We start from the raw sequence: 13,148 nt of genomic DNA, 5'->3' as shown, positions 1-13,148 counted from the left end.
GTCAATGTGAGATGTAAAAATAAAGGGTAACATTTACATGTATTTTGTATGATAACAGGTTAGGCCAGACGGCATATACAGTTTTTTGTCAAAAAAAGCCAATTAAAGTTCACCCTTCGGAAAATTATTAAAAATTATTCAACTTACAGAATTAGTATTTCAAACCATTGTCATAGCATTTGTTTTCAATCAGCAAAAAGTTTATTTGAAAAAATAATAAATTCTTCTATATCCATATGCACATTTCAAAACATAACTCATTCAATCAGTTCCGGTTAACTTTTTGCTGCATTTTTCCACCCTGTAAGCTATTTACTAAAGATTTCTTGCTAAAACTTTGTTAATTTATTCCTTTACCTTAGACTCTTATCATTTTTAACCAGGTTTTTAACCAGGTTTTCCGAAGGAAAAAAATGGTTATTAAATTGGCGAATGCGGGCGGGCTGGCTGGCGGGCTGGCGGAACAAGCTTGTCCGGGCCATAACTTTGTCGTTCAATGTGAGATTTTAAAATCATTTGGCACATTTGTTAACCATCATTAGACGGTGTGTCGCGCGAAAAAATTACGTCAATATCTCCAAGGTCAAGGTCACACTTTGAGTTCAAAGGTAAAAAATAGCCATAAATGAGCTTGTCTGGGCTATAACTATGTCATTCATTATGAGATTTTAAAATCATTTGGCACATTTGTTCACCATCATGGGACGGTGTGTCGCACGAAAGAATCACGTCAATATCTCCAATGTCAAGGTCGCCACGACTAAAAATAGATTTATTTTAAAACAGACTTACAAAGGGGGTTAATTTTGTTTGTTCATTTTAAAAGTTCAGTTTGAGTTGTCTCCCTTTATCAGATTTTTTTTCACAATGAAAACCTGGTTTTGTGACAATTTTGTCCCTTGTGTTTTTATTGCGGCATTATGGAAAATTAAATACAAATTAATCGGAACTGCTGATAATCCGGAACTGGTTGACAAACTGTATGTGAGACTCATTGAGTTAAGGATGGAATAACTAGAAATAGCATGTATGAGTTATTGTGGAATAAGTTTAATTTGTTTGAGCAAATAAATGATATTTACTGTGTTAAACTTGCTTGAAAATGCATTTTTTTAAGGAAACTAACGTACGGTTCTCGGCCTTGAAAATGAAAATTTGGCCTTGAAAAGTCCTTGAAAAGTGCTTGAATTTAGGTTTGAGATTTCTGTTTGAACCATGGAGCTGCACATTTTGAGCGGTAAAAGGTCAAGGTCATCCTTCAAGGTCAAAGGTCAAATATATAGCTTCAAAGTGGCGCAATAGGGGGCGTTGTATTTCTGACAAACACATCGCTTGTTATTATTGTTTTGTATTGGTACCATTTTAGTGTTCGTGTGTCGTATCATAATAGATATATTCGCGGGAAATTAAAATGGAATTAATTGTGTCACAAATAAATAAAAACGAGCATTTTGTATCTACACAAATCTATGTAATCATACCGCATCCAGCGTTGAAATTGTGGCTCTAGCTATAAGGAACACTGATTGTTTAACTGGTGTAAACTTTTTTTTACGAAATTCTGTACGAAATTTTCGTTGATTTTGGGCGTTATAGAGACTTTAATACATGTGCATAGTTCACATTATACACATAGCTTATAAAACATTCAAATAAAGAAACCACATTGAAGACTGTATTTCTTAATTTGGTTGCAATTGATATTCATTGATTTTATACCTCCAAGATTCATGCTTCACTTAAAATTAGCCACGCTTTGGGGAAACAGAGCTTTATATATGTGCGTAAAGTATGGGCAAAGATTGGCCTCTGCAGTCCACACAGGCTTATCACATACAGTTACGTTTGACGTGACCCAATTTTCAGCCAATGTATGACTAGTATCAAGAGATGATTGGATTCCTGTTTTATAAGGAGAATGTTTGTTTTATGCATGTTTATACTAGGAAAAAACAGGATGGAATACTGTAAAACTATTAAATTTCGTGTGATATGAATTTTCGTGGATTTCGTTGGTCCGCTGAACCACGAATTCAAGAACCAACGATTATTTATACATTTTTAATCAGAAATCGGTCATTGCCGAATGTCATTAGTACTTTTAAAATCAAGCACGGTATTTAAACTTTATGTGACATCGTCAAATTAACAGTTTGCAGATTTATCACATACCGGTATGTCAATTAGTGCCAATTAAAGTTAAAAGATACATAACGGTTTTCACATGTGTATCTTGAGGACCTTATTACTCAAGTGTTACTACTAGGGGACAGATTGCGCTGAGAATTTCAAATATTGTCAAAACAATATTGATGGAAATGAGCAAGCGGGACCCACAAATGCGTCACTTTATTGCTCTTATCGACAATATTGGCAACACTTTCATGCTCCAGTGCACATTAACCTCAAGTCTTGATGTCAACACAGATTATCAGATTATGCTTTGTTACAACTCTGTTTTTTTAAATAAAAGTTTAATTATTATGACGGTCAGTCTTCCCCGAAAACTTGAAACCTACCAAATTACGTTTCAACAAGTTATTTATTTATTTGAAAATCACGAAATTACGTGTCAACGAATGAGTTGTTTTTTATTAAACCACGAAATTTCATACCGACGAATTTCTATACGTTTACAGTAAATTGTAAAGTTTATATAGTATTCTGGCTAAGAGAGAATTTGATTTACTACTGTGCCGTATTTTGTGTTATTTTTAATTGTTTGAAAAAAATACAATAATGCTTAAAATATACATGTAATCAAGTCGGGCTCCACATTTATCAATGTTTCTCTTACAGGCATGTGGTAATTTTGACCAATGGAATTAAGAACAATGATTGATTTGTTTCATATACTGTCACATATGAGGTATTAATGTACCATTATAATGTGATAAGTACATCTATTTTGTTTGCTTTCACTCATCCACTTTAAGAAATGTCTCTAGTTGATGTAAATGCATTTTGAACTTGATGCAATCAACAATACTTTCCAATAACTCAGTGTGCAAGTTGATGTCGCATATCAGATGGATGCAAAATGTGGCCTCCGATTGGAAATGGAACAACATCGGCCCATTCCACAAGTGGTTCATTAATATTGATTTCCCATCTCTAACAAATACATCCTGTTCAGTTAAATGTATGGATGAAGAATGATCACTTGATTGAGCATATGAAACGATGAGCTGTCATATTTTCCACTAGTATCGGATTGGTATAATTTTACTCGTTCCATTCAGGATTACAAAGGTCAAACTATACTTATATACACAGCTGAGCTTAAATGAACTATTCTCATATAGAAACTGCATGTTGATGTATTTGAACCACTTGTGTGAGGCAGTTTGAGATAATTGGATGATTTAATATTATGATTGGGTTCTTAAATATTATTCACTATGGATACCATACGAAGACAAAAAGAACAGAATCGAATAAGAAATGCGTGCTCTCCGTCCAAAGTAAGTCATTTGTAGTTAAAGCTGAATTTAAAGCATTTCCAAAACTTGTTACCTGGACTTACAAAGTTGAAAGCAAAGGCTAATTTTCTAAATATTTATGTAAGATAATATATAATTATATTAAAAAAATTATCATATAAAGTAAAATTAAATAACATAAATAACAAGATACAGTCGAAACCCGATGACTCGAACTCGCTTGGCTCGAATTTCCAGTTGGCTCGAATTGCATCAAAGCACCGATTTTGTATGCCTAGGCTCGAATTATCGGATGGCTTGAACTGTTTTCACAGTCCCGGCTACAGTTTTCACACGTTCTTTTGTTCTGATGGCTCAAACTCGCTTCGGGTCCCAAAAAGTGTTATTCGATTAGGACCGCTTGATTAAAGGCACGCACAAATTGATTTAACTCCGATCGCATAAACTGTAAATCGATTATGACCGCTTGATTAAAGGCACACAATAATTGATTTAACACCTCTTTGCTAACATGTCATCGACTCGATCGTTAATTGATTTGAGTAAAAGATGGCATTTTGTATAAGACATGACGTTCTTGAAGATGCTTTATCATAATGGCTGCAACGGCTCAATCGCTAAAAAGCTTCGTTTTTCGACGACTGCTACAAAACGCAACACAGACGGACATAATGTCATTCTTAAAATAATATAAATAAATAAAGGAATATATTTCCGTCTCGTATGTAATGTGTATATAGTGCGGATGCATGTTTCGTTCTTCAGTGCTCTTTGTTACCTTAAAATGTGCTACGCTAAAACGTGCTGATAATTTACTAAATGCTATTTGTAAATTGTATTTGTAACTGTTTTAAAATATTCATAAATTAAAGTATTAAGTATATATTTGTTTCTTATTAACTTATGAATTCAAAAGCAGTAAGTAGTGCGAAGTAGTACGGAGTTTATCAATATGTGTACTCTTCAACTGGAGGTGAAAATGTACTGCAGACTAGTTCGAAAACAAAAGTTTATAAGAAATCGGATAGTTCGAATTCCAGATGGCTTGAACTATTGTTGCCGGTCCCGACGAGTTGGAGCCATCAGGTTTCGACTGTATTGCAAGACATTCTACCATACAGTTTCCCTGAATCTAAGCTAAAACATAGTTAAAAGTTTGCCTACATAATAAATATTATAATATAAAGTATGATTTTGTTTTGATGTATTCATCAATGCCACAATTAATACATAGTAATGCTTGGAATGCAAATGAATATATAGTATTAATGCTTTGAATGCACAACTGTATTCACGCTTAAGGAGTAACTTATATTAAGTTCTGAGCTCTCAATTATTGTTGAGCTCGATCTTTGTAGAAAAGACTAATTAAGCTACCTTTAATGCCTCTGTCTGCTAAGGGGTCAAGGTTAAGATCACCAATACTTAATCACAAACATAATGGATGCAGCTGCATTAACTCTACAAGGAAGTTTGAGCTATCATAATGAATCATGCACCAATACCTTATATCAAGATCTCACTTGGCATTGCATATAGAGTAGGGTCAAGGGCAAGGTCTTTGTTATTTTTATCTCATCTATTTTTTGAAAATAAAACATGAGCTATTGTCATCACGTCGGCGTCGGCGTTGTCGTCCGGTTAAGTTTTGCGTTTAGGTCCACTTTTCTCATAAAGTATCAATGCTATTGCATTCAAACTTGGTACACTTACTTACTATCTTGAGGGGACTGGGCAGGCAAAGTTATATAACTCTGGCGTGCATTTTGACAGAATTATGTGCCCTTTTTATACTTAGAAAATTGAAAATTTTGTTAAGTTTTGTGTTTAGGTCCATTTTATTCCTTAAGTATCAAAGCTATTGCTTTCATACTTGCAACACTTACTAACTATTATAAGGGGACTTTGCAGGCAAAGTTATGTAATTCTGACTGGCATTTCGACAGAATTATGTGCCCTTTTTATACTTAGAATATTGAAAATTTGGTTAAGTTTTGTGTTTAGGTCCACTTTATTCCTAAAGTATCAAAGCTGTTGCTTTCATACTTGCAACACTTACTAACTATCATAAGGGGACTGTGCGGGCAAAGTTATGAAATTCTGACTGGCATTTTGACGGAATTATGGGCCCTTTATACTTAGAAAATTGAAAATTTGGTTAAGTTTTGTGTTTTGGGCCACTTTACCCCTAATTTATCATAGATTATAATTGCTTTCATACTTGGAACACTCGCAAACTATCATAAGGGGACAGTAAAGGACAAGTTGCATAACTCCGGATGTCATTTTTACGGACTTATGGCCCTTTTTTTACTTAGTAACTTTGTATATATGGTTAAATTTTGTGTTTAGATCGACTTTACTTCTAAAGTATCAAGGCTATTTCTTTTAAACTTCAAATACTTTCATGCTATCATGATGTTACTGTACCTGGAAAGTTGAATTTTACCTTGACCTTTGAATGACCTTGACTCTCAAGGTCAAATTATTAAATTTTGCTAAAATTGCCATAACTTCTTTATATATGATTAGATTTGATTGACACTTTGACAAAACAATACTTACCTGACATACCACAATAGACTCCACCCAAACCATCCCCCATGCCCCCCTCCGCCGTATCCACCCCCCCCCCAAAAAGTTTGTTTTTTTATTAAAGATCATCTTATAAATGACCACCACACCCTCACACTATACCCCGCCCCAACCCCCCCCCCCCCCCCCCACCAGATTTTTTTTTAAACATGGCTTTTTTTTGCATTTTTTTTGCATTTTTAGAAGATCCTTTGTGAATGAAATTGAGATAGGTCCCTTCACCTTTAAAAGACAAATAGATGAGCGGTCTGCACCCGCAAGACGGTGCTCTTGTTTATAAAAATGGTTCTGCTTGATAACCTTAAAATATATTGAATTATTTTAATAAAAATTGCATAAAGGCATAATTGGGTCAAAGTCAAGGCGGCTGGGGGAGTTTTTGCAATACTCAATTACATAAGTCATAGTATTTCAACAGTTTGTTTTTGAAAACAAATGCCAGAAACTTTTACAAGCCCAAGAATAGTTAAGGGCATTGTTATCAAAAACTAATTGTTAAATATTTATTTTCACTTTGTGGCTTATAAATATTTCTATTATAGAAAATGATCCTTTTTTATTGATTATCCATCAAACAGTTTCAGCTGCACTACTCACCTTTTGCATTGGCATGTGCTTAATGCTCTGTCATGTTCAAACATCTCCATGTCCATTTCTTTGCAGCATTCAATGTGTTCTGGATCACCATGCAAGGTCCCTGATCAAATCTTGTTTAAAATATTTTCCCCATTGGGCAAAAAAGTCACTGTCAAGCAAATCTAGCTTAGGATTTATTAAAGGAACAGTGAGGTCATGGTCACTTTTTAACCAGGTTTTTCGAAGGAAAACACTGGTTATTAGATTGGCGAATGTCGGCGGGCGGGCGGTCTGGCAGGCGGGCGGAACAAGCTTGTCCGGGCCATAATTAACTATGTCATTCATTGTGAGATTTTAAAATCATTTGGCACATTTGTTCACCATCATTGGACGGTGTGTCGCACGAAAGAATTACGTCAATATCTGCAAGGTCACACTATGATTTCAAAGGTCAAAAATGGCCATAAATGAGCTTGTCCAGGCCATAACTATGTCAATCATTGTGAGATTTTATAATATTTTGGCACGTTTGTTCACCATCATTGGACGGTGTGTCGCACGAAAGAATTGTCAATATCTCAAAGGTCAAGGTCACAATTTGAGTTGAAAACCTGGTTTTGTGACAATTTTGTCCCTTGTTCATTATTTATAATGTTGAAAAATGTGTCCCTTATTATGTGTTGAGGTATTGTTCTGAAATAGCTATGTAGCTAGAACACATGCAGAGTGAGCTTGGGTCATGGTATTTTGGGAAAGGCATGTAAAGATGTCAGGTCACTATTAATGGAAATAGTGGAAACAGTTTTTGCTCATTATCTAGAGTTTTGATGGATATTTGGAATTAAAAATGGATTGTGATTTAAGGGATTTAAATTAAAATAAATGAATTTGTAAAACAATAAAACCCTAGTTTTGTGTCATGGCCACATTATTTTTATACCCCCGGTAGGGTGGCATATAGCAATGAACTGTCCGTCTGTCAGTCCGTCCGTCCGTGAGTCTGTCAGTCTGTGCGTCCGTCCGAAAACTTTTACATTGGCCATAACTTTTGCAATATTGATGATAGCAACTTGATATTTGGCATGCATGTGTATCTCATGAAGCTGCACATTTTTAGTGGTGAAAGGTCAAGGTCATCCTTCAAGGTCAAAAGTCATTTAAAAAACAATCCAAGGGAAGTAATAAGCTTTAAAAGGGAGAAATTCTAAACCTTCCAAATGATATATTGAATTTTATTTCAAACCGGCGCAATAGGGGGCATTGTGTTTATCTTGGTCCAATCACACACACTCAGTCCCTTTCTACTATGATCAAGTACATGATCTTTCAAAAATCTAGTCTGACCCTCACAACACCATACAAACAATATTCATAAAAACAACAAAGAGAGCCCACGTCACTATAAATAGGCAGCAGAATTATATTTGAACCAATGCTCACACCATGTGCTAATATCATGTACTAATATGTCCTCCCTGAGGGACGTTAAAAAGGGGTGCAGTGTATCGGTGCTATACACCGGGCACTTAAAAGAACCAGTGGCCCCTCTGGAAGCGGGGCGTTTTCTGTATCCTGCTCGAAACCCCACTGACATCTCTCTTGGGGCAGAGAGCACATCAACCACACATAGATAAACGAAAACTAAAAACAAGGCCATAAACTACAATACCATGAGTTTTACAACATAATAACAACTATAAGTAAAAGCATAAAACATATGCTATAACAACGTCATTTTTAGATAATTTCCTATTACTTTACCTATCCAATTATATTAGAAAACATAACGTAAATGTAAAATAAATACAGCCCAGCTTGATGCATCAGGTCTGGATGTTTGGCAGGCGGGTGGGAAAGAGCGATGGCGACTCAGGGTGGGGATTTGTGATGCTCCTTGATCGGCCTTTGACTGACCTGTTGTCGCGCGCAGCAAGACGATGGATGAGGGTGCTTGTCTCGAGGGGCTCCAGCGGTTGGGGGCTCGAGCTGGGATACGTGCGGGGTACGTGATACAGCCTTTCAGGACTGTCCGACGGACGCAAACAACCGACAAACTCCCCTCTTCCGCTCCAGACCAAATGCACAACAATCACTTACCACAAACTATACATAACCATCTACATATCACCACCACAAGACCCAGAACACACCTATAATAACACTCACATACACATCACTCACATACAAAACACTCCACATGATCCACACCACACCATCAGCACACGGTACAGGGCATATTAAGGTCTCATTGGCCAATGTGCACTGAACTTTCGTAAAAATAAAAATTAATTGGCGAATACCCGGGCAGCTGGGGTAAATATGACCTACTTTGGCCTAATCTTTTTCCCCTGAAAGGTCACAGGGACATGTCCAGCCTTAATGACCCCGTGAAGGGGCTTGACTGGACCTGTAAATAAACTCTGAACAACAACAACGGGCATTGTGTTTCTGACAAAAACATCTCTTGTTTAATCTAAATAGTCAGGTTTAATTTTGCATTTAAGTATGTAACAATTACATATATTTTTTTCAAAAATTATGTCTTCAATATCATAAATTTCATCATGCAGGTGGCAGACAAAAAATGTACATTACTTCATTAAAGCTGAAGAATTGAGAGTGCTATCTTGGGAGAGCTCTTGTTACATTCACAAATTATTTCCTCCACATTTGTTGTTTGGTATGCATGGTATATATGGCAGAGACTACCGTTCTCACACACTCTGGTACTGCAGTAGTTAGTGGCTATTAGACTATTTGAGTCGGGTTCTGAGAAAACTGGGCATAATGCTTGTGCTTAAAGTGTCGTTCCAGATTAGCATGTGCAGTCCGCACAGGCTAATCAGGGACGACACTTTCCGCCTAAATTGGATTTTTGCTTAGAAGAGACTTCATTTAAACGAAAAATGTCATTAAAAAAAGCGGAAAGTGTCGTCCCTGATTAGCCTGTGCAGATTGCACAAGCTAATATGGGATGACACTTTACACACATGCATTATATGCTGTTTTCTCAAAACACAACATTTTTGTTAAGTGAGCTTCATTTTGGGAAAACAGGGCTTATTGCATGTGCCAACAACTTTCATCTCAGATTATAAATGTATTTTGCATGAATGACGATTTTTATGTACCCATCAATTAGCTGTACATGAAATACTTTATTTAGGAAATTCTTAATTTCTTAATACTATAAGAAAAGCTTTCCATGTTTATATGTAATTTTCTATGTATGTATGTAATATTCTACAGTGACAGTGACACTCACAGGCTAATCGGTTATGACATTACACACATGCATTAAGGCCAGTTTTCACAGAATGCAGCTCATTTATTCATGTACAAGTATAAGCAGTATTGGGAAGCCTAGTGGTATGAACACTATGAGAACAGACTGTATGAGCATGTACATTAGTCAATAGCAGACAGTGTTCTGGCGTTGGGCCATTGCTGAAGGTCAGACTAGGAATATGCATACATTTCTCAATCTTCTTACATACCTTTTTTATTCCTATGTTCTTTGAAGAATAAAAACAATATTGCATTTGTGGCCCAAAGAATTCCAGCTTCTCTGATTGTTTTTGCAGATTCCATGGGTAAGAAACAGGCCATTTCTGGTTATGATTGACAGTCTGTCTGGTACTAACCAATTGGCGAGTCGGTCAGGGGGATGTTAAATGGGTGTCTGGAATCACTGCTAAGTTTTTGCTGATAAAGTGTTCTTCATTACCACTTAGATAGTATTTTGATGCATTTGTAGTCCCTTAGAAAGTTGAATTTAATTAAAGACCTTTCTTACAAGATTCAAGATTTAAAGGCTTCATTGTCAATCCTTAGATACTGATGAACAGCAAACAGCATAAAACCTGAACAGACTGCAAGTTACTCGCAGGCTGTTCTGGGGTTTTATGCTGTTTGCACATAGCCATTTTTATGTCCCCCACTATAGTAGTGGGGGACATATTGTTTTTGCCCTGTCTGTTGGTCTGTCTGTTGGTCTGTCTGTTTGCGCCAACTTTAACATTTTGCAATAACTTTTGCTACATGTATATTGAAGATAGCAACTTCATAATTGGCATGCATGTGTATCTCATGAAGCTGCACATTTTGAGTGGTGAAAGGTCAAGGTCAAGGTCATCCTTCAAGGTCAGAGGTCAAATATATGTGGCCAAAATCGCTCATTTTATGAATACTTTTGCAATATTGATGATAGCAACTTGATATTTGGCATGCATGTGTATCTCATGGAGTTGCACATTTTGAGTGGTGAAAGGTCAAGGTCATCCTTCAAGGTCAGAGGTCAAATAAATGTGGCCCTAATCGCTTATTTTATAAATACTTTTGCAATATTGAAGATAGCAACTTGATATTTGACATGCATGTGCATGTCATGGAGCTGCACATTTTGAGTGGTGAAAGGTCAAGGTCATCCTTCAAGGTCAGAGATCAAATATATGCGGCCCAAATCGCTTATTTTATGAATGCTTTTGCAATATTGAAGATAGCAACTTGATATTTGGCATGCATGTGTATCTCATGGAGCTGCACATTTTGAGTGGTGAAAGGTCAAGGTCATCCTTCACAATGTCAAGGTCATCCTACAAGGTCAAACATCATATAGGGGGACATTGTGTTTCACAAACACATCTTGTTACTTTGGCTTCTGAGTGGGAAAGCGTTAAAATATAAAAACTGTGACGCTTTATCTGTTAAGTTTTGTTGTTGTTGTTCTGTTATTACGGGAGAGCGGGATATGACAATCCTACATTAAGGTTCTACTTTTTGTTTTCGAATGATTTAAAGGACTGAGATATTGTCATTAATCAGCCACATTAAAATAATAATACTCATGTTTGAATTAATGACTAGTCAGCTTCTTTATATAAAAAATGGAAATGTCTTAATGGAATTAAATTTGTATTAAAACATTCTTGTTATATAAAAAAAATATGTTAATACAAGTTAAAAATTCCTTGATTTATATATTTGTGAAAAATACCTTTCTTAGACTGAAATATTTATATTAGCAAAATATAGTTTTTAAAATCTACATGTTTCTTTAAATGCACTTGTCTCATTGAATTCTCATTGTTCATACACTTATTGCACAGTAAAACTCTCACAGAACTGTGGACTGTTTTTCAAAAATTTGTTATTTTTCTTCTAGTTGTGTATTTGTTTGACTGCCCAACAGTTTACTATTCTAGTATGACTAAACTATGGGTGTGGCTGGCTGTGGCACATGATGCAATGCTAGTTGATGCAAATTGCTAAGGGAGGTTATTTGCTTGAGTTCTTGGAAAAATTGTCAGTACAGGGTTGTCTCTCTTTGTATATAATATGGACAGATTTTACCTAACAGACAGACAGTTTATTCAGACATATACACAAGTATATTGTCTTCATACTTAAGTATATACATTATTTTCTTCACGTAACTAGGTATACCACTTCCTAAGTTCTGTTTTAATTGTTATTTAAAGATTGCTTTGCATTTGAAATGACTTTGATTTTTCTGAAGTTTGACTGATTTTTCTGAAGTTTGACTCAAATGTACTTCAGATTGTTGTAAAACGTATTGATCAAAATGATAATACATAAAAAAGCAGTCAAGTAGCATTTTTTGTATTATTAACATAAACAAATGGACATTAACTTGATCAAAATAGAATATAAACCAAATTAAATAAAGTGCAATCTGACTCATTAGAAGGACTGCTGAATATTGAAGAAGTATCAATAACACTTAAAAATATGAAACATGATAAAAGTCCAGGTTCTGATGGATTCACTGCGGAATTCTTTAAGGTTTTTTGGAGTAAGTTAGGCCACTTCATAGTGAGAAGTCTAAATTATGCTTTTATTACAAATTCCTTGTCCATAACACAAAAACATGGAATTATTACTTGTGTTCCAAAAGAAAACAAACCGAGATGTTACCTGAAAAACTTACGACCATTGACATTATTAAATGTAGTTTACAAACTAGCATCGGGTTCCATTTCAAATAGATTAAAGACAGTACTTGATATTTTAATTTCCAAAGATCAGACAGGTTTCATTAAAGGTCGATTTATTGGTGAAAACACCAGATTACTTTACGATATATTGAAATATACTGAAGATAATAATTTACCTGGGTTACTTATGACAATCGACTTTGAAAAAGCGTTCGATACTTTGTCCTTCCAGTTTATAGAAACAACTATTAGATTTTTTAATTTCGGACCAATGTTTCAAAAATGGATATTTATGTTCTTGTATAATACCATGGCCTCCATACAAATAAATGGATTCTTGTCAGATACTTTTTGTATAGAAAGGGGATGTCGTCAAGGAGACCCAATCAGCGCTTACATTTTTATTATTTGTGCAGAAATTCTTGCTATTAAAATAAGGGAAAGCAAAGAAATTAAAGGTATAACTATAAATGACCTACAATATAAAATATCACAATTTGCGGATGATACATCTTTATTTCTGGACGGATCAGAATCATCTCTTAATTCTACATTAGATATGCTTCATGAATTTTCA

General features: G+C 35.3%; 1 protein-coding gene across 2 annotated transcripts in view; it reads left to right on the top strand.

Annotated features, from left to right (window-relative positions):
• The window catches only part of LOC127835267 (dedicator of cytokinesis protein 9-like), a 176,169-nt gene that overhangs the window by 18,183 nt on the left and 144,838 nt on the right, over positions 1-13,148 (top strand). The window contains exon 1 of one of the 2 annotated variants that reach the window (XM_052361611.1): positions 3,307-3,464. The exons of the other annotated variant lie outside the window; for it this stretch is intronic. Coding sequence (XP_052217571.1) covers positions 3,402-3,464 — 63 coding nt within the window. The 5' untranslated portion in view covers positions 3,307-3,401. Of the gene's footprint in view, positions 1-3,306; positions 3,465-13,148 lie in introns of those variants that run through there. 2 annotated transcript variants of the gene reach the window in all.

Source organism: Dreissena polymorpha, chromosome 6 (genome assembly GCF_020536995.1).
Source record: "Dreissena polymorpha isolate Duluth1 chromosome 6, UMN_Dpol_1.0, whole genome shotgun sequence".
Taxonomy (NCBI): Eukaryota; Metazoa; Mollusca; class Bivalvia; order Myida; family Dreissenidae; genus Dreissena; species Dreissena polymorpha.
The sequence above is the reverse complement of the archived record's forward strand: the minus strand, read 5'-3'. Positions and strand labels throughout refer to the sequence as shown.